General features: G+C 39.0%; 1 protein-coding gene across 12 annotated transcripts in view; it reads right to left on the reverse strand.

Annotated features, from left to right (window-relative positions):
* Positions 1 to 26,196, reverse strand: part of RBPMS (RNA binding protein, mRNA processing factor) — a 169,761-nt gene that overhangs the window by 63,294 nt on the left and 80,271 nt on the right. For all 12 annotated transcript variants that reach the window (XR_004921927.2, XR_013446640.1, XR_013446641.1 and 9 more), the window contains one exon: positions 2,011 to 2,161. Coding sequence is in view for 7 of the 12 variants with exons in the window: in XM_036107102.2 (XP_035962995.1) it covers positions 2,011 to 2,161 (151 nt within the window). In the remaining 5 variants the exon portion in view is untranslated. The remainder of the gene's footprint in view (positions 1 to 2,010; positions 2,162 to 26,196) is intronic.

Raw genomic sequence — 26,196 nt, forward strand, 5'->3', positions numbered from 1 at the left:
CCAGAGGGAACTGTAATGGATGATAAAGTCGATCTGAGTCAGAGTGGAATTGCTGTTCATCAAGACCCCTGTGTCGTAGAAAGGAGCTATATTAAGAGAAATCATGCTAACTTTTATTTTCTCAAGAATATGCCAGTGTTTTGGATTTTTTTTAAACGTCAAGTTTGTTTTGCCACAAGCAGCCCGTGCCATGGAAATTATCTGACCACTTCTGAGCTGTTTTGTACACAGGGAAGGGAGGTGGGCAGAGCTGGCCAGAGCGGTGTTCTAAACTTTGCTCTGAGCTCTCCTACAACTTCAGAGACTCATGGATGTCCAGTCTGTTCATCTCTGTTGCTTTTGTGTACCCTGTAGTGAACTGGCTATCACCTTTCTGGCGACCAATTTCACAGAGCTTTCGAAACAGATTAAAAAAAACAACAACAAAAAACTGAGGTCCCAGAACAAAAGCATTCAATAAAGAATTGAAAGGATAAAGTATCACCAGCACTATACTTGCTGTCTGAATTCATCTTTTCAAAGCACTCTCAGATCTGAGGCAGAAAATTCACTAGAAAACTAAAGAGGTACTCTAGGTTACCTTTTCTAAATCAAGGTATCTTACAAATCCTCTTTTCTGACGCCTTAATCAAGACATTTCAGAGGGAAAAGAAGAGGCATACAAATGGAATAATTCTGCAAATAGCCAAATTAAAATATTTATCCACTTACCACTATAATATTAAATATATACAATGTACAAAAGGTAACTGAACTAGATGCTGTACGGATACAGAAATGTGTAAGAAATGTCCACTCATCCTCCCATAGTGCAACTGGACCATAAGATGAAACTTTTGTTTAGAAAGGATTCAAGTTTCTCTAGGACATGGAAGAACAAATTTCTTTTTCTTTATTATGACTTCTGGACTCACAGAAAAATTTTAGAAAACGCTGGAGGAGAAACTCTTATCTGTTAGTTTCCACTGACAAGTGGCAGCTTTCTCAAGAGTTACAGGGCTACAGAATGGCTATAACTTCCAAAATAACCTGATTAAACCTGACACACACATGACATGGGGGGAGAAAGAAACTCATGTGCCCTTCAATTTCAATAAGAAAAGTTGAAAAGTATTGTCAAGGAAAGCAGGAAGATCATGTGGTTTGGAAAGAAGATCAAGAAAGACAGGGCAAAAATATTCCAAATAACAGCAAGTCACTTGGGATTCCCTGAATGCCCTGCCATATTAAATCACATATAGCTACGCAATGAAAAGAAAAGTTAAGGCCTATCTCACGCCTCACTTATGCTACTGATTGAGCTTAAGAAAGAAAATTAAGACAACCTTTTCAAGTTATTCAATCAAAGGCAAAACTGTAGACTGGCCATTTAAGGGAATAAGCTCATTAGGTGGGGTAAGACACTTGTTTAGCAATTAGTCAGTGTCTTTACCCAATTAATTTAAAACAGGAAGCCCTAGATTTCCTTAAATTTACCAGTATTAGTTTGCTAGAACTGATTGTTCCAACATATAAATTCTTTGTGTGTGTTTACTTTTCCTTCTAGATTTTATGGGCTCAACTGTTCTCAAAAATAGAACTTATCTGCTGCTTTCACTTTTAATATTCTCTTTTCCCAAGCCACAGAACTGATGATCTTCAACAAAGGAAGTAAATGCTGAGAACCGACTCTCCTATCCAGGGATGGGGAAATAAAGAAAGGTTTGTACCCCCAGGCAAACAGAACACCCTCACAATAAGGTCAAGGTGACATTAAGGAAATCTACAGCACATCAAACGAAATTTTGTAGTAGTTACAGTTCTAATCTAGCTGAACCACCATTTAGGACAGCCAATCATCAACAAGATTGCTGTATTTGGAATTCAGACAGGAAGAATCCACAGCCTCTTCACAGAAATGGAAAATGACACTTAGCTCTACGTCCTGTGGTGTAATTTCACATGCAGCACACAATTCTTGGTTATTCTTTTTTTTTTTTTTTTTTTTTAATGAAAAGGAGATCAACTTACATGGCTCTCTGGCAATGAACTGAGGTACAGTGTTGGGCAGAGGAGTACTGGGGTTTGGAGTCCCTACTAGTTTGTTCTTGGCCATCTTCGTGTTTGCCTTAGCAAACTCTAGTCGTAGTGTTTGCGGAATTTCAGGATCGAAGCGGATGCCCTTTGGAAATAAAGAACAAATGGAAGATGTTTTCATTTCCTTAGAGTCAAACCGGAATGGTGACAAAATAAACACACCAGTAAATCCTGGCCTATCAGGAAAAAAAGGTCAGCGAGAACCCTGGTTCTCACTACTTACACAGAATACATGAAAACCTGTAATACCACATGTCCAGAAAGTCAGGGGAGATTTTGTTTACTTAATTAAAACATTTAGTTACTACATGTTTTTTCAATTATTTTTTCTTCCTGAACAGAAACGTTAGGTTTTGAACGTTAGGTTCAAGTTTTAAATATGGACCAGCAAATTCCTAGCATAGTGAAAAACTTCAATTAATGGATACCAATAAGAATAAAATAATTCCTGTAAAGCTCTGTGTAATACTGGAAATCGTAGTGATCTAGGCCCTTCGTAGTGTTCTGACACTGGCCTAAAACAATGTCATTCTTCAATGCCTTAGTTTCATCACCTAGAAATAAAGGGAGAAAAGTCCCCTCCCTAACTAGAGATCTTTCTTCGTGGTGATACATGTATTTGAGTTAGTAAAACAGGAACTAAGATTTAAGATTTCAATGTAACTAGTATCATTTAATTCTAGTTAGCTTATAAGTTTATATAAAATTTTAATGTCTTGTTGTGCTAAAGTCCCAGTTTTGATTACAGCTGGCCTATTAGCTACATGATTAGAGAGAAAACAGATTACACCGGCCAGAGACAGGGTAGTAATTTCAATTACCCTTGACCTTATATTGCAGTTTACCTAAAACAATTCAATACATAACAAACATTATAAAAACACAAGATTTAGGACAAGATAAGTCTATTCTAAAACCCTCCCACCATTCAAGAATGCCTCCATTGGGGTACCTTCATGGCTCAGTCTTATTAAGCATCTGCCTTCGGCACAGGTCACGATCTCAGGATCCTGAGATCTAGCCCAGAGTCTAGCTCTGCACTCAGCGGGGACTCTGCATCTCCCTCTCCCTCTGCCCTTCCCCCCACCCACTCGGGCTTGCTCTCTCTCAAATAAATAAAATCTTAAAAAAAAAAAAAAAAAGAATGCCTCCATTACTAAGCATAATGAATAACCTCATGATACCTATTTTCCAATGCTATGTATTCCAGCAACAGTTAACAAAAAGATAGCCCAGTATAGTGCATAAATGTGCATCCATAACAGGCTCAGGTCCCATGTTCGTCTGTATGGTATGTTCTGGAAAGGGGGTGGAGTTCTGAAAAGGAGTATCCTAAGAATACAGGTTTTCCATTTAGTGCACATGTTGGCCTATGGGCCCCAAAGTCCCCTTTCTACTTGATTCGCTTGAAGAAAAGTCAGAGCAATTCCCACCAGAAATCAGTAAGAATCTCTTGACTCCGTGCACCAGGATGAACAACTCTGAACTTCACAGGCTCAGCTCCAAAGATGGGAAGAAGAGCGTGACTGGATGGTAGCAGCAGTAAGAGAAATAAGGGGGAAGGAGGCAAGAGAGGTCCTCAGGGAGGTAGAACAAAAGCCACCAAGCCCTGACCTACAGACATCCTCGAGTGGGTGAAATTTCTTTGTGAGCCTGATTTATCCATTCTCTGAGAAGAAACACACTGAAGGTGGCAAACGGGTTTGGGCAGGAAAAGAAGGAATCCACTTTGTACAGCCCTAACTGACAAGAAGAAGCAAAAAGGGGGGTGCCAGTTATAAGAAATGTAAAAAGAAATTCTTTCCCTAACTGGTCTCAGTTTTTGTTTCAACTTAGGAAACCTCAGTATTATCTTGCCAAAGATGTATATGAGGAAAAGGAACACAGTAGTATTCTGAAGCAGAGTTTACTTCCATCCGCTTCCACTTGAGAGAATTGCACTCTATCAAAGCTAATATCACAACAGAATAAATATTTCCAAATATGGACCTGAAGAGCTGTGGTCTTTGCTGGGAGACAAATGCAGTCAGCCCCTGGCTATCATTTAAAGGTATGCTGTGGAAGGACTCGCGTATTCACATGACACGCCATGAGCTACGCATAGTAATGGACAATTTCAGGGTGTCCTCCCTGGCACTGAACTCCACCAACCCTCCTGTGAAGAAGGAACTGAGCCCACATCAACTTGATCACGGTGGTTGGGGCCACTGTAACCAGAGAAGAGCATCCTGGGACCTGTCAGTGGTCCTCTGGACTTTCTAGCCTCAGTAACAAGAAGGCAATGAGGCGGCACATCTGAATTCTATGCCTCAGCTCTTCCACTGGTATTCCAGGGTCAACAGAGGCTCTGCACAACATGCTTGCCTTTTACACCGCCTGGACTGGTGGCTCCCGTCCTAAAACATGATGAACTGAGTCTCCCTCCACTCCCAAGCCCCTCTTCATATCCCTCCTCCCTGTGTGAGCTAAAGTAACAACACCATCGTGTTCCAAATCAGAGTTCCAGCTCCTTATTTAAAAAAAAAAAAAAAAAAAAAAAAAAAGCAAGCTCAGAAGTTAAAATGACCTAATTTGTTTGGCAGCTTATTCAGAGGCCGGAGGCTTAGAATACAAGCCACATTCCTCTAACATCTTTAGCAGCAATACCATATTTGGTAATCAATATCCTGCCTAGCTCAGTTCCTATCCAGAGGGATCAGCCAAGCCAAAAACATTTTAAATGTTAAAGGATGATGGGGGGGGCGGGGAGGGGAGCTGGGCTAAGGAGAACATGGAAGTGGAAGGAAAGAAAAGAGGAAGATAGATAAGAAGACATTTAAAAAAAAACCCAAAAACCAACCCAACACCTCGTGCTTTTAATTAAAGCCCTAATAAGATTATTCTCTGGCCAGAGTGACTTCACATTAAACCCTGTCAGGATAAGATTACCTCTGTGCCTGTTTCAAAATCAACTTTTTCCGCCTGTAATTCACCAAAACTCCTCTTATAATGAAGAGAAACCCTTCTCTTCAACCTGTAAATGGTATCTTATTTACATGATGATCAGAAAGGACAGTTTCTGGCTATCAGTATGATGTCAATTTGAGAATAGAGTTACTTAGAAGCAATCCGATCTGACTACAGGGACAGCCAACAGTCTCTCTTTAAGGTGGCCTGAAACACTGTGACCAAACCAATACAGGTTCACGATGATCTGCAAAGACTGAAATCCCTACCCAGGGCAAACTCTGGTAGGTATGAAGATAGTGTTGACAAATAATGTACCTTAATAGTCTAGTATTCTTAAGAGTCTACCAGGGCAGTTTCAAATCATATGCTTTGGAGTCATGGACTGAATGTTTATGTTCTCCCCAAATTCATATATTGAAGCCCTAACCCCAACGTGATAGTATTTGGAGAAGGGGTCTTGGGAGGTAATCAGGTTCAGATGAGGTCATGAAGGTGGGCCCCTAAAATGGGATTAGTATACCCTTAGATGAGGAAGAAGAGACACCAAAGATCGCTCTCCAAGAGCACACACCAAGGAAAGGCCACATGAGCAGACAGTGAGGACTGCGAGCAAGAAAGAGGGTTCTCACCAGATACTTAATCTGATGGTAACATGATCTTGGACTTTCTAGCCTCCAGAACTGAGAGTCTTAAATGTCTGCTGTTTAAACCATCCCAATCTATGGTATTTTGTTAGGGCAGCCCAGCTAGTCTTGCTAACATGCTAACACAGTTTTCTTTCCTGGGCAACAGTTTCTAAAATACTTCACAGTACTTTTTCTGAACCTTCTGTGGCCTCACAGAGGGAATTTTCCTCTTTTCCACCAGCCCCATTTCCAACGCCCCCCTCTCCCCTCATCACAGGTGACTGAACGCACAGGAGCAGTCTTACTCAACTGGTGTATGGCCTGGAATTGTAATCACTGGAAGTCCTAATAATTCAATCTTAAAAGCTACTAAGAGCAATTAGCAACTCCTAAGGAAAATTCAGACTCTGCCTTTACATACTATGATTTAAATTCAGTCAGTTACTGCATTCAGGACTCTGCTGAAGGAATTAAAAAAAAAAACAAAACGCTCTTTTCCCCTTTCTCTTAAATGTAAATAAAGCCTAAGAACTATTTGTGAATAAAGGCTAAAAGAGATTTTTCTGAATTGTGGGCTTAAACCTCCAAATGCAAATTTGTGTGTCCTACTGATACTGAATTAACATTGTAAGTAAGTTAGCTTAAAAATGTCATTTTATTGTTCAAAAACTCCATCAAAACCCAGAGTCCTAAAAGGATAAGGAAAAAGCTAGTAAAAGAATGAAACACAAGAAAATGGGCAAGGTAAAATTACCAAATTCTGAAGACTCAAGCCTACAGAGATCCAGAGAGTCACTGTGAAATGAATTCTAGCTCTTCCAGTGACTTTCTGAAGACAAGATGGAGAAGCTATTAAGTGAATACACACAAAGCCCAGATCCGAAGTAGCTCTCGTTTCTCTAGAACTTGTGACACTGGCTTCTTGTGCATTCTAGCTGGTGCTGGAATGATTTATTAGCTGCAAATCATGGATTTGGGACCCTATGAGACTGAATCATTCTGAACATAAAGGTACAACATCATTCCAACTCCTTAGTAGTATCACTGGTCTTGAACTAATGTTATCCCACATGAGTAGGGATAAAGATTAGCTAGGAGTTTATTCACTGAATAATAGAAAAAAAAAAAGAGGAAAAGGGCTATTCTAGAATGATTAAAATATCCTTATGGGCCTAACTTTACATGCAGTGTGTGGTCCTTGATAGAACAAACCAGATGTAAAAGACCTTTTGTGGAAAAATGGAGAAAACAAAACACAGAATGGGCATAGGTGATATTTGGGAATTGCCAATTTTATCAGATGTGATATTATGGTGACTTTAGGAAAATGTCTTTAGCTTTTAGTACTAAAATACAAAGACTATAATGACAAAATGTCATGATACATCATCATGTATTTACTTTAAAATACTTAGAAAAAAAAAGATGAAGCAAATGTGGCAAAATGTTAAGTTGGTAAATTCTGGTGATGGGTTAATGGATGTTCATTACTATATTCTCTACTTTTTGGTATGCTTGAAATTGCATGATAGAAAGTAAAAAAAAGGGGGGGCACCTGGGTGGCTCAGTTGGGTTAAGCATCTGCCTTCGGCTCAGGTCATGATCCTGGGGTCCTGGGATCCAGCAGTGCCTGTGTCAGGCTCCCTACTCTGCGGGGAGCCTGCTTCTCCCTCTCCCTCTGCCCCTCCCCCCTCCTCTCTCCCTCTTAAATAAAATCTTTTAAAAGTAAAAAAAAAAAAAAATTTTAACCAAGCACATAATTCTTGTTATGCATCAGAGACATAAGAACCAATGAAATGAAGTCCCTACCTTGAGGAGCTCAGAGCCCACCTCTAGAGGCAGAGCTATGCGGGTAAAGTAATGGTTAAACAGATCAACACAATGCTTAGGGCCTCGTGAGAAACACAGCCAAGGCAGAGAGTGACTGGGGAAGAGGGGAGGTGGAGGCATCATAGAGGAAGTGATGGAAGAGCAGAAACTGACCAGGTGGCAGTCCAGGAAAGGGCTCAGCAAAGCTGTGTGTGACAGGATGTAGAGAAGGGTGAGTGTGCATATGTACGCACATGCATGCAGGGGAGGTGGGTAAAGGACTGCACAAGCAGGCTGCGGTGAGATCACAGAACCTTTTATACCTGGGGAGGGTCTTTGGAATATGTGCATAGCTATTAAAATTTTTTAAACTGGGTAAATAATATGATCAGATTTAGTAGAGCCATGATTCTCGAATGTTAGCATGCATCAGAATCATCTGGTTGACTTCCTAAATACAGAGTGCTGAGCACCACACCTCCCGAGTTTCTGACTCAGCAGATCTAGGATGGGACCTGAGAACTGGCTATCCCTATACTGCTTGAATAGGGATATTTGACAATCACTGTAGTGGAGGATAACTCTGGTAGTAAAAGGGCAGCTGGACTGAAAGGAGACACCAAACAGACCAGACATGAAGCAATTAGAGCAGATCTGGAAAGAGAAGGAGTTTGGGATGGCTGCTCTGCTGGACCCTCTTCTCTAGGAGGGCACCCAGAGGCTCACGTCTGCCTTCCGAGCCCTTACCTCCCTAGCAACAGCTCTGACTATATTCAAGGAACGGGTGCTGCACTAAATGACCAAACGTTTTTTGTTCTGAGGATTTCAACCTTGAGTATCAGAGACACAGAAAATGGAGGTGGTCGGCAGTAAGTCACCTGAATGGGCTCCTACTACAGAAAAGGTCTCCCAGTTCCTGTCACTGAGGTCTGTCTTCAGGGCTCTCCTGATGCCTGATGGAGGCTTGTTTATTTGGTACATTTTTCAAACCTGTGAGCGAGCAGCTATCCCAGTGTCTCTACAATTAAAGTAGGTCGGTTTGTCAGCCCTTGACAACTAATTTTAGGGACAATGAAAGCATTCATTTAGAGAAATTACTGGTAAAGAATGAGGCAAAGCTACACCCACCCCCACCCTGATGGCAATGTAAGTTTAAGAAAAAAAGATCAACAATGTTCAGTAGTCTGGCAGGGAGAGGGGACCATATACACTTGTATGTGAACACTACCTGTGCAAGCCCAGGAATGTTCATGGTGTGACCAATTAACCTGTAAATAGTGGTAACTTTGGTGGTGATAGTGGGGGAGGGGGAGAGAACTTGTGTTTTGTATAGTTTTGTATTGAGTGTCTTACAAATATGCTTCATTTGGAAAGTTAGAATTTATAAAATCGGATTAAAAAGGAGAAAGGAGGAGAGGTGGTAGAAGTGGTTTCCTATGGAATGCTAGTAGGCCAGAGCAGCACTAACAGGAGAAGACATCCTAGCACACAGCACTCGACCAGCTCTATTAGAGTTTTCGGTTTCGTTTTTAAAAAAAATATTTTGAAGTAACTTCTGATTTATAGAAAAGATGTAGTAAAAAGAATTCCTATATGCCCTTTGCCCAGATTTCGTCCACACGCTTTGTTTTCCTCCCTGAACTGTGTAAGAGTAAGATGAAGCACGATGCCCCTTTACCCTTTACAGTTTGATTTCCCAAAAGCAAAGACCATCTGTTTTCCTGATCCAGGATCTAATCCAAAGTCATACATAGTTTTCAGCTATCATCTCTTTAAGACTCCTGGAGTATCTTCGTCTGTCCTTGTCTTCTGTGACCTTGACATTTTTTAGGAGTACAGGCTATTTTGTAGAATGTCCCTCAATTTGGGTTTATCTGATTTGTTTCTTGATTAGATTCAGGTTATGCATTTTTGGCAGGAATATCACAGAAGAGATGTGTCATTCTCAGTGTACTATATCAGGAGGCACATGATGTCATTTTTGTCCCATTACTAGCGATAACTTTGATCACTTGCCAAGTTTCTCCATTATAAGGTTACTTTTTTTTTTAATTAATAAAGATCTCATAGGGAGATACTTAAAACTATATAAATATCTTGTTTCTCATTAAGCTTTCACCCATTAATTTAACATCTATTGATTCTTACCTGAAGCAATCACTACTATTGCAGCTGTCAAACGGTTATTTGCTAATCCCATCATTTCTTCTATATTTGTTTTCTCTACTCTAAGGAAAAGCTTACCTTTCTGCTCCATTTATTATTTATTCATTCATTTGTTCACTCCTACATCGGTACTGATTCATAGCTTATTTGACTTGATGATTTATATTTACTATTTGTTTTGGTACTCAGATTGTCCCAGGCCTGTATGTACCACGCACACACACTTCCACATCCGTATCTATTTCTCTACATCTATTTAGATACATTAAAAGCACAAGTTTGTACTGATAGCTCCAATTCCAACCTCACACCACTGGGTTAATTCTAGTCTTCCCTTTCCATATTTCTAACTCCTCTGCATCATAGAGAGATTATCCACTATACATTTATTTATTTGCTCAATCCAGGAATGCACACCAAGTAGTTTCAGAACTACTACAGCAGTAACAACATAAAAACAAACTTGTTAACTAAAGTTCAATATTTGCAGTTCTTTTTGACTTTTTAGCTTGAAAGTATACAGCCAGGATGTATATTCAAGAATTATTTGGGTTAGTTCTCCCCCACTTTAGTGTGGCTGTATTACTCACCTGAAATACAGTCAGATTCATTCCTTTTGGTTTGTATTCCACTTGGGTCTCTCTCCATCCTTGTCTTTACTTTATGTATTCGTAACAGGTAAAACTGTTTTACCACTTAAAAAAGTTAAAGTTGATTCAACAACCCATCCAAAAACTGAGGACCTAAAATTTTAACACCCCCCTGCCACCTGTTGTGACTTCCTAAGATACTGAACCTTTAAAAGGAAGCATTTAAATAACCAGATGTTTCTAATCAAATTTATTGTAGTTAATTTTTATTTCATCTTCAACTTCTAATTGAAACATGTTGAAATGTTTACACAAGGGGGAAAGAGAAGGGAAGGGTAAAGATAAATTGGAGCTAAAACTGCTGTAATAAATAACTGCTTTCATAAAGGATCAGTGAAGTTCATGGCTTGAAGCTAGGGGAGGGAGCATTCTCAAGGCTGAGTTGTTCTTGATGCCTGGTTTCTCCCGGTAAGTCCCAATGTTTAAGATTATTCCATTTGGTGAATGATGTGAAACTACTGGCAAGTAAAAGGCTGCCTCTACCACTCATTCCATGGTCAGTGGACTCTGCTCTCCTCAGGGAGACGGTCACAAGCCACCCAGTAAGCTACCCAGTTCTTTTAGAAAAAAGGGTCATTTCCTATCAGAAATCTCCTAGGCATTTCACACACACCCCTTTCCGATCCAATAATCCAGCAGATCTGATCTGTATTGGATGTACTGGATCAAATGACACTGCCTTTTTTTTTTTTGTCAAAGAAAAGTAATAAAGTAGCAGCCATTTCATAAGATTCAACTTCATATGCTGAAAGAGTTTCCTGGTTGATTCTAATAAACTTTTTATTGCCCCTTTCTCCATGCCCAACTCCAAATGAAAACCCACTCCTGCTCGAAAGGAATGTGGGGCATCCAGAAAACCCTGCTTAGCCAGTGTCTACGCTGAAGAGGAGAAATAAATGCCCTTTACGTTATAGGTTTTAACCAATTCATTCAGACTTTCTAATACAGAATAAGAGTAATCTGTCACCAGAAACCATATATACAGTACAATAAAATCTCAGCATATAAAAATCCATTTTCTTTTGTAATAATCTGCTCAGTTCTTCCATAGACTTGAGAATCTTCTAACCTTTACAAATGAAGTCAATGAAACCATCCTGTGTCCAGGAAATAAGAAACCTGAGGAAAGGAGCTCAAGTCAAGGTCAAACTTAGTAGTGACCACTGTCTGACCTCCTAATCTAATCTCAGTACCTGGATCTTGTCTTCTCCCCACTCCACACCTTCCTCCTTATCTTGGTTTCTGGTACTAAACCGCAGACCTTTTGAGAGGTGGAGTTCTGATGTGCCTCTTCAGGTTTACCCAAGCAGAGACCCCCAATAAATCTCTAGAGTTACTTCATAACTTGCTGTTATAAACTCCTAAGACTCAGAGCTCCACCAGGTGGTAGGTGATCTACCTGGTGTCCACTGCTGGACTTTCTTATCACACACTGAGCCCAAGTTGTAAGTTTTAATGCTTTTATTTCTCTCTTTAAAGGTAGAGATGATTATCCCACAAGGCAGAAGAAATCAGTATGGCGGGACTGGAGCATGGGGCCGGGGCGGGGGCGGGGGGGTGGTGGTGGAAAGGGGGAGCATTGATTTCCTTCTAAATTTTCAAAGATCAAACAGAAAAGTTGAACTAACATTGCTAATTTCTGTAAACAGTGGCACATTAAACAGAATCAATGGGGAAGGAAGAACTCATTCAATTCTTAGGAGTAGCTAAAGAGACTGGAATACTCTGTTGATGGCATCCAGGTTCTGTAAAGCATTTATATACTAATTTATTACGATCACAACTTTGGTTGAGTTTTAGTCAACAACTATCCATTTTCTCAGCAACCTCTTAGCTTCTTCCATAAGAAACTTAGTGTTCCAATACCAGTTTCCTCTGCTACAGTTGACTAGAACAAGCTGATAAACTGGTTCCCTCCCCTTCTGCTGACTAGAACAAGTTAATAAATAAAAGAGAATGATTCTTATTATCTATATATGTTGTACTCCAAAGATTTCCAGTCACAGTGTGTGGGGGGAAGATGTGGCCAAGAGATTCACAAGCTGGAGGTGGCTTAATTGCGCTATACTACATTCAGAAGATTTTTCATCCCACCACAAAAATATATTCAAGTCCTTTCTTGCTAAATGACCGAATATTAAAATCTATTTATGACTTCAGTTTCTATTTAATGTTGATTTACCTAAAAATTAAAATGTTATTCTTAAAGTTGCTAGAATACCAAATGCTATCTTTCATAGCTTTAAGAAATATACTTTACATATCGTAAAATTCACCCTTTTGGGCACAATTCAATGAGTTTTCATATAGTCACTGAGTTGTACAACCATCACCACTATAGAGCTTAGTACATTTTCACAGCCCTCAAAAGAAACTCTGTACCCATTAGCAGTCTCTCATTCCTCCCTCTCTCCCCTCTTCAACTCACCCCTCCAACCAATAATTTGTTTCCAGGGTCTGTGCCTATTTATTCTGGATACTTTCTATAAATGGAATCATACAATACACGGTGGTCCTTTATAACTGGCTTCTTTCTTATACTACGTGGGAGAACTTCACTGTTTTTTTTATTGCCGAATAATAATCCATTGTACAAATATATTTTGTTTATCCTTTCATCAGCTCACGGACATTGGATTGTTTCCACTTTTTTGGGGGCTGCTATGAACACTTGTGTACAAGTTTTTGTGCAGACACAACTCTATAGGAGTGGAATTGAACTCTATGTTAACTTTTTTGAACTGTAAAACTGTCTTCCTAAGTGGCTATACCATTTCAATCCCACTACCAATGTATGAGTATCCCAATTTTTCATATCCTCATCAACACTTGTTATTGCCTTTATCTTAGCCATCCTAACAGGTATGAAGTGGTATCTCATTGTGGTTTTGACTCACATTTCTCTATGCTGTTGTATTTTAAAACAGTTTATAAAGGCCTCCTATTTTCAAAGAGCATTTTGGCTACAGGAAAGGAAATAACCTGGAGACCACAAATCTTTCAACATATAAAAAATGAGGTTCAAGGAATTAACTTTTACCTTCTAGAAGTTAAAAACAAAAGTTAGAAATACAAACGGTTTTCTGAAAATTGATGGACATGTCATTCCTTTCAGAAACTAGGAGGTAAACCCATACTTTAGAGATATTCTGAAGTCTGAAGGGACCACGATTTATTTACAGCTTTATGAGAATTGTCAGCTTTCTCTTTCACAGGCAGCATAAAATATTCAGATTAGAAACAGACTCTAGGCAAGGTACATGCAAAGTTTCCCTAGGAGTCTGAAAACAACTGTTACATTCAGTTGGAACCTTAAAATGACTCAAGAGAAGCCAAAACGAAACATGCATCTGGGTAATCCTTTCCGGTGGAGATGAGAATCAGAAACAAGGTGTGGAGGAAAGTTAAAGGAAGAGCTGTGTGTTTAAATATAAACAGAAAAGATGATTGAAAGAAAGGAAATAGGAGCGTGGTGGGGGGGGGGTGGAGATCAATACTGCAATTTCAAAAATTTCTTCCAACATACCATTTCTGAAAACAAATGAGTAAAAATTGTCTACCATTTATAAAGTGTAAAAGTTTTCTATTACCATTTACAAAATGTAAAAAAAAAAAAAAAAACCCAGGTTATCTGAGTAAAATCACAGAAGCACACTGCTGGTAGAGGTCTGGGTCAGGTTCTCGGACAGTAAGTCGATAAGGCGTACAGGGCGATCTGTATAAAGCATGAAATTCACAGAAGGCTAGGACTTAATTTTTGGGACCACCTAATCTAATACTTTTTAATCATGGGTAGTATTCCTCACTGGCCCTGTCCCCCACCCCTGCCAACTCCTTAGGGATATTTGGAAATGTGTGAGGGTGCTTTGCGGCTGTTACAAGACTTAAGACCATACTGGCATCCTGAGGATGTTAGAGTCCCGCTACAAGGGCAGTCTGTTACAGTACCAATACAGTCTCGCCCAGAAGGCCAATAACTTCCTCAGTATAGACGGAGAAATTAAGATCCACAAAAGTAATCCACCTAAATTTACAATTGACTGGGAGAATCCAGAATTCAATTTTTTTTTTTTTTTAAAGATTTTATTTTTGCGAGAAGAGAGCAAGCACAAGGTGGGGGGAGGAAAGAGAGGGACAAGCAGGCTCCCTGGGAGCCTGACTTGGGGCTCAATTCCAGGACCCTGGGATCATGACCCAAGCTGAAAGCAGATGCCCAACCGACTGGGCCACCCAGGCGCCCCAGAATTCAATTTTCTGATTCCCGTGATTGCGTGCACGTGTACATTACAGTTCTGTGAAGCTCTTTATCTGACAAAGACTACATTATCTTCTGAAAATAATGGAGGTGTGGTTGTACAGTTTCCACTGTGTTGAAATTTAGGTAGATGTGGGATCCGACAAGGAATGAAGTGAGAAGAACCTGTCACATGTAAACCATATTTCATACTTTCCTTAAATAAGGACATCGCTTGTGGAAACATCAGGATTGTTAACACAACAGCCTGTGTTGTTGGGCCCCTGCCCACTGAGAAACTACCAGAGCAATTATGCCTTGTTCTTTCTCTTAATCCAACTACCTCAAAATCCTTGCTCTGGATTTACCTTAGCATAATCTGATTTACTTACTCATTATCCTCCTTGCCTAAACAGTCATTTGAAAAGAATGTATCCTTCTCTATTGGTAATGTATCTCAATTATACTTGAAGAGACCCCTTTCTAAGGGCTCTCTCTCTGTAGGTATATGTAGCCCTTGGATTGAAGTCAGGCCTTGCATCCAGGTACAATTCCTTGCTCCACTGCCTAATAGAATACTCTTCCAAGTGGATATTAGGTTTTTAAGAGGTCACGTGTCCTTGTTCTTAACCCCTTGAATAAAAAAAATCTGTATAATTTTGTTTCTAAACCACATGTTCCATAAAACACAATGAAACTAACCTGCTTTGAAAATTTTAGTGACAAAGGAACACACATCCACACCCAGCCTGGAAGGTCTCCAGAGGTTTATCCTTCATTTTTCGCCTATGTAAGTTCTCCTCTGATAACATTCTGTGACAAGCTCAGTTCTCAGTGTTCTAATAGAATCAGCTTGGCCACAGTAGAGAAACCCATTATCATCATTCACTAGCCATCCTGGGTCTGGAATAAAAGTGTCTTGATAATATTTCCTAGTGACTGGGCCACTTCCTAGAATACAGTTTTTATCCTTGGCTTCACTTTTATTCATGTCAACAAACTACAGCATTCAAGTTCATACCCTCTCACCACCAAGCCATAGTCCTATGGTGAAACCTATAAACTAGTTAGTTAAAAGAGGATTTATGTACCCCAACAACAAAATGAGCGAAACCTTGTTTCTTCCCAAGTCCAGGACTAGAAATGAAACTTGGAGAAGATGGTCCTAGTGGGTCCCCTTCCTCTTATGGTGAAGGCAACAAACAAAAAACACTGGTTCTCTGGAAGTATCAGCTAGAGTTATAGTGACCGTTACAAGAGACAACCCAATTCAAGGTCACAACCAAGTTTGGATGGAACTTCCTTCCAAATAAGAGGCTTAAACTGTGACAATTAGGAGTGTGTGCTCTGGAATCTGCCTGCATTCAAATCCACCTCCACTGCTGATCTTGGGAATGTTGTTTAACCTTTCTATGCCTCAGTTTCCTCGGTTATAAACTGGAAATGAAAATAGTCCATATCTCACAGAGTTGCTTTTAAGAAAATGGTTCATGTCAATGGTTAATATTTGGCCTAGGATGAACATTCTTGTGGCCTAGTGCTCATCAGCTAAGGAGCTACCGCTCCTAAACATGGACTGCTGAGGATTTCTTCTCTCTTTTGGCTTTTCTGGAAAGGTGCTTCTACCACTTGTAAAAGAGGAGATTCGTAATGCTACTGTGGGATTCCCACAACTGGAGAAAGCAGCAGGATTATCTGAACTCTTGTCCAAACTGGTGCTGTGCAGTTTCAAATTATTCTTTTATTCCACCTGGTTTCATTTCCCTCAGCCACTGACCCCCACTTCAGGAAGGTGATGATGCGTGTCCTCCTCCTCTTGCCCATTTCTGTTAGTTCACAGAGTCTGAGTAGCTCTTGGGGGGACTGACTGCTAACTGCAGAGACTGGATCCACTTTCTGGGAGAATTAGGTAGAAGTACTTCAGAGGTATCTGGAGCTCCATTTGACCTGGCCATCCAGCCCAGCTAAATTTCTTTCTTTTCTACTAAAGCACACTTTCTGTTAGCCAGCCACCCCCTGTGTACCTAGGAGAATCTGCTTTGTACAGGAGGACTATAAAGTCACGACAGGGTCTTTGAAGAAGCTATAAACTCAATCTTAAACACGTCAACAGAATCCGAGTCAAACAGAGTTTATTTTCCAAAGGGCTGAGAGGGCATGATTGTTTGAACTTTTGCCACTATGTTCTCAAACTGTCCTAAAAAAGGATGATCGAAAGACCTGGGGCCTCACAGTATTAGTAAAAGGAGGTCTCCACCTCAAGCATGGACAGTTACCCATTAAAGCAGTATTTTACCGTGACACTTCGAAATGGGTAATATTACGTGGAAAGAAACATAAGCCAGAGTGCAGATGGTATTCTTTCATTCAGGAATCCTGACGTTAACATTTTTACTCCAAGGATTTTGAAGGTAAACGGAGGTCAACTGTTCTGGTAGGACAAAGGCATTACTTAGAATCCTTAACACACAAACACCAGATGTGGCTGGTGCTGCCAGCAGTCCGTTCACTGTGTAGTCCTAGGGCCGTCTCCTCTCATATTTTCATTGTTGGGACGACTATACCCACAAGCATTCCCCCTCCCCCTTTTCAGGGGTAAAGGTAGTAGCTACATGACCGTCTTTTACCTTTTGGTCCTGCTACCTACTGAATGATGGCACTTAAACAAATGGCATGACCAAAGAAAGCTTGAAAGGAAGCAGATCCTAGCAATATCTTCATTTAGTTACGTTTTTGACCCTAACAAGATCTTGAGGTGGTATCAAAACAAACTTGTGAAGTAAAATTAAAAAAAGGGGGGGGGGGAACGCCTGGGTGGCTCAGTTGTTAAGCATCTGCCTTCGGCTCAGGTCATGATCCCAGTGTCCTGGGATTGAGCCCCGCATTGGGCTCCCTGCTCAGCGGGGAGTCTGCTTCTCCCTCCCCCACTCCCCCTGCTTGTGTTCCCGCTCTCGTCTGTCAAATAAATAAATAAAATTAAAACAAAACAAAACAAAACTTGTGATGGTCCACATCCACTTGGAATGGTGGCCAGTGACAATCTAGCCTGATATTTGTTGCTTCCATGGACACCCCAAAACCCTCAGAATTTTAATGGCTACCTTCACTTATTTGGGAAATAAAGAGGTTCTGCCTCAACCTAGTATCTCCCTGTACTTGTCCAGAGCCTTATGGCTGTCCTAGCAGAAATTTTTGAGTGATAAAACGTAATGTGTGTCAGTGTAAGTGATTTCTAGGTTATATGGTTTATCTCTGTAAAGCCCAGATCAACGGGCTTAAATCAGTGTGTTTGGCATGAAGGAAAAAAGAAAACAATAAAACAGAAGAAATCACAACCCTATTCTTAGCCATAGTTTTTATTACTAAACCAGGTCCATTTAGAAAATATACTTCTTTGGTCACATAGTATATCTGATGAGAAACCAAGGGTGTTTATGTGCAAATTTATTATTTTAACTACAAAAAGATTAAATCCCTAATGAGGATTAATTAGGAGCATCACTTTCATAAAGCCACACATGTGCTCCTACAGCTTGTACCAAGTACAAAAACCCAGGTTAAACTGGGAAGGGAGGAGTTTCTAAATATTTACTGATTACATTTCCAATATGTCCTTAATAGATGACCATACAGGTCCTTTAAGATAAAAGGGCTACTGGTTTCAAAGTTGGTATCAGCTATTCAAGGAAAAGACTAATCATACTAATTACAAACTAATCTTCTAATTATTGAAAAGGAGACCAACCTGCTTCTGTATCTAACACATACCAGGCACAAGCCAGGCAAAGTAAGACAAGAGGTGTGTGGGTTTGTATGAAAATACCTTATGAATTCTGAGATATGTTAGATGATTAACACTGTGCAAGGTAAGGAGTCTTAGAATGATATAAAACCAAGTATTCTATGTCTATGTAGAAAAGCATATGAAGAGTAAGTCCCACTTGTAAGGTAGGCAGACTAAGAAGATACATTTAACACACTTTTAGGCTCACCTAAAGTGCTTGTTGGATCATTTGAGGTACCATCTTAACTTTCTGTATCTCCTTTAAGGATAATTCTGCAAAGTTTACATTGAGTCTTTATTAGTGGCTGATGTAGAAGAAAAAAAGATGAAGGGAGGAGAGAAAAACAAGTGCTGATATTAACAAACTCTACAACTGAAAAAAGGTGGCTTAACTTTCCAAAACCATTATGGAAAGACTTCCATTTAAAGATCAGACATGGCAGCCCACAACAGGCCTCCAAGTATATTTTTACAACAGCCGTATTTCTGCTTTCCAGTTTTTGAGCAACGACCACCCCTCCCCTAAACAGGAACCAGGGGAGTCTCCTACAGTGTATGCATAACCTATGCATAACCAAGTTTAGGTCATCTTAAAGCCAAATACCAAGAGGAAGTAGAAAATGTATAAGCTTGTTACTGATTTGTAGACAGCACAACAGGATAATGGCAATTCTTTAAGAAGGAAGGCTGTATTACGTTTAAAAATAAGTATTAAAAATACTTTTGAAGTCAACAACTTTATACCCTCAACTTTACTGAGGACAAAAATGAGTGCCATCTACATCAATAAATTATCTGGTTCTCAAAGTCACTTATTAATGCCACTACAGATAAATCAATCCATGGGTGGGAAAAGTCTGTTCTCTGATGAATACGGTAAAAATACAGAAATAAGGAAAGAGGGTAGCATTTGCTCTGTAAACCTGTTTTTAAAAAAACTCTATGAAGCTCCTTCCAAACAAGAGTTTGGGGCTATTGTAAAGAACATGAACAGGTAAGTCCAAACTTTGGAAGCTCACTGCAAAGTACTTCTTGTGCTGTAGAGAGCCGAACTAAAGTGAGAGGATCTCACCTCTGAGCAACTTCAATCAGCGCTCTGCCTCCATTCTGATGCATCACCTCAAGGCTACTTACTGGTGACCTGACAGGGCTGGGGCTAAACTTCTCCGTGCAAAAAAGGCTTGTTCAAATTAACTAAGGAATCTCACTGGCTGCTAAATAAAATGCTTTTATATGGAATGGATGCGGGGTCTTTGGTTTTAAACAGATTCAATTGGAACCTGACATGGACAAAGAAATGTGCACGATTAGTTTGACAGAAAAGGGAGAGGAGGGGCTGTTTGTTGGGCTCACTATATTTTGAAGGCTCACTATAATTGAAAATTAATAAATATTAAGAACACTTCAACTTTGTTTCCCAAAAAAGCTCCAAGAAAGGACTAATGAATCAATTTATCATTAATTACATTATAATATAAATCAATGTTCAGAAGTACTCTGAACCCAGTGGAATATGGAATTCCACAGACATTATTTTAAAATCAGACTGTAGCAAAGTGAGCTTAAGGAATAAAAGCCAGTCCTTTGTGAAGATCATCATCCCAATTACCAGAATTTTTACTATTGAGTGGCCAGTGGCTTTAAAAAAAATCTCATTTTCTTTGATCTTTATGCCCTTTGAGATAGGTATTATCAAAAAAATAGTAATGGGAAGAAAACTGCGGTCCAGAGAAGGGTCTTGAATCAGTTAAGTGGCAGAACCTGGATTTGAACCAGGTCAGCTTGACTGACACCTTTATTATACTGTCTTCGACTAGAAAGCCTCCCAGACATGATAACTCGTTACCAAGAAGAAACTTTCTCTGTTCTCCTCTCTTAGCCTTAATGTAGAGATTTAGTATCTTTTCACAGGTATTAACACAGAAACAATGTTCTGCACAAACACACAGGACTACCCTAATATATCAAATACACAGTACATATTTAATATTTGTGAATTTCATTTTTAAGATTGTTTTAAGGATGTTTTTAGAATTTGGTGAACACGCCCACAGATAAACGAAGAGGACATCGTGAAGTGTTAGAAAAGTCAGCATCTTCCTACCATAGTTACCTAGGACTTTTCTAAACCTAAAAACCTCCATTAGTTTTGTCATTCATTTATTTAGCATTCTAAGATGTGTAAACAGCCTGATTCTCTTTCATAACCTTGTTTGCTTTTTTCATTGAGATGTATCCATAACCTGTAATCCTGAATAGTTTTTTTCTGCCTTCGGTTTAATGTCCATTTGCACATTATATTGGCCTTCTATATGAATACTAAAATTCTATGAAAAAAAATTACTGCAATGTAGTGTGAACTCTAATTTTTATTCCTATTTTTGAAAGTATAGAAACTTTCATACCTTGCCTGTTTATGCTCCTTTATTATAAACTAACCTTCTGCTTGAGAACATGAAGTGAATTCCATTCCATTTAAATTTATTTTCATTTCCCATAATATGTTTCCAGATTTACTTTTTAAGTACTGTGTTATTTATTCATCCATTTACTTTTTGAGTGATGTCTTATGTTAGGCAAACAAAGGACAAAATGGATTAAAGCGATTCAAAATAAAATAGAACCACTGGTTACCAGTTTATAGTAGGAATTTTCTACTCAACTATATTCTCTAGGGGAATTACTCAGATCTTTTAATCTTAAAACATTCATCTTTAAAATTAACTTGCCCCAAAATGGCTAGAAAAAAAAACTCAGAACCTTTTATTCAATGTCCAGGTTACTCAAGGTACCACTTAATTTTTCAATAATTCTCTATTGAAACTTACATTTTTAGAAATTTTAGTCCTCAAAATATGCTTCCTGGTTTTTCTATACATTATTAGCCTTCTTAGACAGTATTATTTTTAAGATTTTAGTCAGTATAATCACGTTCATTATAACTGTTTTATTTCTGGGGCACCTGGGTGGCTCAGTGGGTTAAGTGTCTCACTCTTGGTATCAGGCCATGATCTCAGGGTTGTGAGATGGAGCCACCCCTGCCCCCTGCCACCATTGGGCTCTGTGCTGGGCATGGAACCTGCTTAACATTCTCTCCCTCTGACCCCGCTGCTTGTGCGGAAGCATGCGCTCTCTCCCCCTCTCAAAGAAAAAACCACCAAAAACTGTTTTCTTATTCCTAATCCCATATTTACATTGCAGATATATGTATCTTCATATTTCAGAAGGATTTACTCTATTTCTTCTCCCCTACTTATTTTTATGTATATAAAAATCCTTGACTATTGTGGTTCTGTAACTTCAAAGTTTTTAATGTTTCTATGTAGTAATTATTAAATATCCATTAAAAATGGCATGAAAAATTTACACTATGTATAAAGAAAGAAAACACCTCATATTGTATGTACTTGTAAGGAAATAAGAACACAATCACTGACAAAGGTCTTGTCAAGACACCTATTCCAGGGGCACCTGGGTGGCTCAGTTGTTAAGCGTCTTACATCATGGTCCCAGGGTCCTGGGATCGAGTCCCGCATTAGGCTCCCCGCTCAGCAGGAAGTCTGCTTCTCCCTCTCCCGCTCCCACTCCCCCTGCTTGTGTTCCCTCTCTCTGTCAAATAAATAAATAAATCTTTAGAAAAACAAAACAAAAACAAAAAAAACCCACCCTATCCCATTTTAAGGGGGTCAAGTCCCATTCCTACTCCCGAAGTGTATAAAATGTTCTAAAGCATTCCAGTTACAGAATAAGACAAAAGCTTTGTGGACCAAAAGTTAAAATCTGTGTAGTATAGATTATTATCAGAAACACAAAGCCAGTGTGGAAGGGGGCTCTGTAACCCCTAGTCATTAGGATGGTATGATCATTCACTAAAAAAAATAAAAGTGATTTTACAATAAAGAGTGATTTAAGGGGCCAAAATGTGCTGCACTGCAGAACAATCAGCAATGTGAATGGCCTAGAGAGTGTTCATTCTAAAACTGCCCTGGCTTCTTAGCAAAAAGAGTCCTAGCAAATAACTCATTCTTTGCACTTCCGTGTTCCACAAACACTAACTATATTTTCTACTTACATTTACAATAGAGGCAAATAGATTCTCAGCATTTCTGAAACACCTGAAGAACCATGGAGAAAGGTCAAGGTCAATACAAGACAGCATTTTTAAAAGGGAGTTTAAGTAAGTTAGATCCTCAACCTCAAAAAAGGCCGCCATGCAGTCTGAGGGCTGTTTCACAAAGCCATGTAATATCCGATGAACTTGAGGTTTCCACATATACTTACTGGAGTAAACCAGTTTATCTGTGAGAATCTGTGGCTCTTCTTGCTTGTTTCCTTGGGGAAAGGATAATGCTAATATTTCTGGCTACTTTTCTTTCTTTAAACTTCCTTAGGATTTCTTTTAGTAGCACTGTGTTTTCCAGTTTCTTATGTGAATGCTTAGTAGATTTAAATAACCTATTTTTTTCATGGTGCCTGGGTGGCTGTTGGGTTAAGCCTCTGCCTTTAGCTCAGGTCATCACTTCAGGGTCCTGGGATCGAGCCCCAGGTCCGGAGCCCGCTTCTCCCTCTCCTCCCTGCTTGTGCTGTCTCTCTCTCAAATAAATAAAATCTTCAAAATTAAATAAACCCACTTTTCTTCAAGCAAAGACTCTAATTAGAAATTTAACAAATTCCTCACATTCATCTTCATTAGCTGTTTTTCAGAACAACTTTTAAATTATGTGCTGTACCGTCCTAGGGAGGTTATAGAACCATCCAAAAATGCAGGACCATCATAAAGAAAAGCACAGAAGAACAATCTGACAGACTCTAGAACTTATTAAACAATCCTACACTGGGCATTTATTATTTTTATTTTTTTTATATTGTATTTGGGTTATGAGTCACTTTTGGTGGTGTAACTTTTGTGGACACCTATTTCAAATTTCGTTGAGGGGGCTAGCTGGACTGAGCTGTTTGTCAAGACCCAAGCATGTAGTCATTGAGAAAAAGAAAAGAGTCCAATAACCCTGCATCATGGCAGCCCTATACTGACTGGCACAGGCACGGTCCCTAGCCCAATGACGTCAAATGGCTGCTTTAGAACTTTGCAAGTCAAGAGTAAGCAGTTATAAACAGATTTAACAGATAAACATTAGATTGGACTCATGATCTCATCTGGCAGCCTTGCATATTTCCCATCCAAAAGTCCCAGCTGGGATCACACTAATTGGGCCTCTTCAACCACATTGAGCAATAGGCGAAGAGAAATTTAGGGAGAAAATTTTAAAACTGATAAGAAACATATTGACATAGTGCCTGGTGAGGGGGAGCTGAAATAGGCCATCTGGATGCTTGTGTTTATGAAAACTTTTGTTTAGTGGAAATAATTCACCTAACTCACAAGCTGTACAAATATTAAGATCAAAAGTCCTAACTTGCACAACCTGTCAGGAAAACCTGTGATGCAGGAAACCGAGACTGTTGTCCATACTTCTGTCAAACCAAAGCCAAAATGTCTTTGTGTGGTCACTGCCTATCTTGACTGCCCTGGTGTCCCTCTGTACTCAAAGGGTTTGTACCAGTACTATATGGCCACATCTTTTGACTAAGAAAGTATACTCGTGGTAGAGGTTCACATTTAGAACATTTGCAAGTGCTTTTGCTTGGTGATTTCCTTTTAATACCTTTGGAAGTGAATAATAGCCCTACCTGTGATGAGGAACCTGGTACAGAACTAACGAATTAATTATGCCATACTGTTTAGTAATTTGATAGTTGGGAGAGCTCAAGATATTCAACAAAATTGAAATTATGCACAAGGCTGGAATCATTGTGATATAAATAACCATAGTATTTACTTTAATGCCAGAAATTTATGGGGATGGAAAAGCCGAAGTTTCCCTGATTAGATTGGCTATTTTTAACATGTGACACTATGAAGTACCTTTTCAACATGCTTTCTTACAAATTTTACAGTTTTTCTAAAAATTCTTTATCATACATGCTACTGAATGGATAAACTTCCTCAGTAAGAATTTAATACCACATATCCTCAATTTCTCTTTATTTTCCACTTATTAAGGCTTCTTTGCATTCGAAGTCTACATGACTGCCCCTTTTTCCCCTTGAAAACCAAACTGCTCTTCAATCTCTATTCCAGTCTTTTTAGACCTTGAGAAAATACCTTTCCTTCATGTCTTGCATGTCGTACATCAAAGAATATAAAGCCTAAGTCTTACCTTATTAACCCAATGGTTGGCTTTTTCCCACCCTTACTTAATTATCAGGTAAACTATTTAATGGTAACACAGTTCTATTAATTAGAATTGCCACCACAAAAAAGAAGTGTTACTAATCCCTGTTAAAAGAAACATTTTAAGTTATGTGAGATTCCAAAAGAACCCAAATCTACTACTGCAATCAGTCAAAAAGTATTTATCAAGAACCCAATGATCACTTCATACCTACTAGGACGATCATAGTTTAAAAAACAAAACAAGTATTGGTGATGATATGGAGAATTTGGAACCTATATACATTATTAGTGGGAATGTAAAATGGTACAGCTACTACGGAAAGGTTTGGAAGTTCCTCAAAAAGCTAAAGATAAAATTACCATATAACTCAGCAATCCTGCTCCTAGGTATATACCCCAAAGTAACTGAAAACAGGAACTCAGAAACTTGTACACCAATGTTCACTGAAGCATTATTCACAAGAGCAAAAAGGTGGAAATAACCCAAGTGTCCATCAACAGATGAATGGATAAACAAAAGGTGGGAGATCCATATAATGGAATATCAGTCAAGAAAGTGATACGTGCTACAACATGGATGAATCTTGAAAACATTACACTAAGGAAAGAAGTCAGACACAAAAGGACAAATATTTCAATATCCAAAACAGGTGAATAGACTGAAAATAGATTAGAGGTTACCAGGGGCTAAAAATAAAGGAGAAATTGGGAAGTACTGATTAGTGGTTACAGAGTTTGTTTGGAATGATGAAAAATTTTTGGAAATACAGAGTGGTGATGGTTGCACAACATGGTGAATGTAATTCATGCCAATGAATTGTGCACTTAAAAAGCATTAAAATGGCAAATTTTTTAATAATTTAAAAAACAATATACCAAAAACCATTGCATTGCACACTTTAAATGGGTTATATGGTATGTGAGTTGTAACTCAAACTTTTAAAAAGAATCCAATGGACTAGGGGTTGCAATGATAATTGGAGATCATTTACATCAAATAGTCCAATTTGAGAGTAAAGCAAATTACTGTGCTCATCCAGGCAATGTTTAGTTGTGAAGGCAACTTGTAGTGATGTACACTGTTTGATTACATCAGACTTCTTTAATTCTGATATAATAATTTACAATAGAGTCTATGATAAAACCTAGCCCAATAACAACTATTTAAAATTAGAGGAAGAGGGATAACAAAATGGCACATATACTCCAGAGTCCACACACAACCTTTTAAAGTACAGTTGACGCTTGAACACCATGGGTTTGAACTATGGGGGCCAACTTACATGCAGATTTGTTTTTATAAATACAGCACAGTACTGTAAATGTATTTTCCCTAAGGATTTTAACATTTCTTTTCTCTAGCTTACTTTATTGTAAAAATACAATATACAATATATACATCACATAAAATATGTGTTGACTATATTACCAATAAAGCTTCTGGTCAATAGTAGGCTATTAAGTTTGGGGGAGTCAAAAGTGTGTGTGTCTGTGTGTGTGTTTTGTTGCTACTCAGGAAGTGGTTAGCACCCTTGATCTCTGTGACGTTAAAGGGTCAACTGTACTTTATATGAGTGATTCCCAAACACCAGTGTTAAGACAATGCCTGTTATGGAAACTTACACAAGCAAGGACTACGACAAGCCTGTTGATCTGAAGTATTA

This window comes from Halichoerus grypus, chromosome 3 (genome assembly GCF_964656455.1).
Source record: "Halichoerus grypus chromosome 3, mHalGry1.hap1.1, whole genome shotgun sequence".
Classification (NCBI taxonomy): Eukaryota; Metazoa; Chordata; class Mammalia; order Carnivora; family Phocidae; genus Halichoerus; species Halichoerus grypus.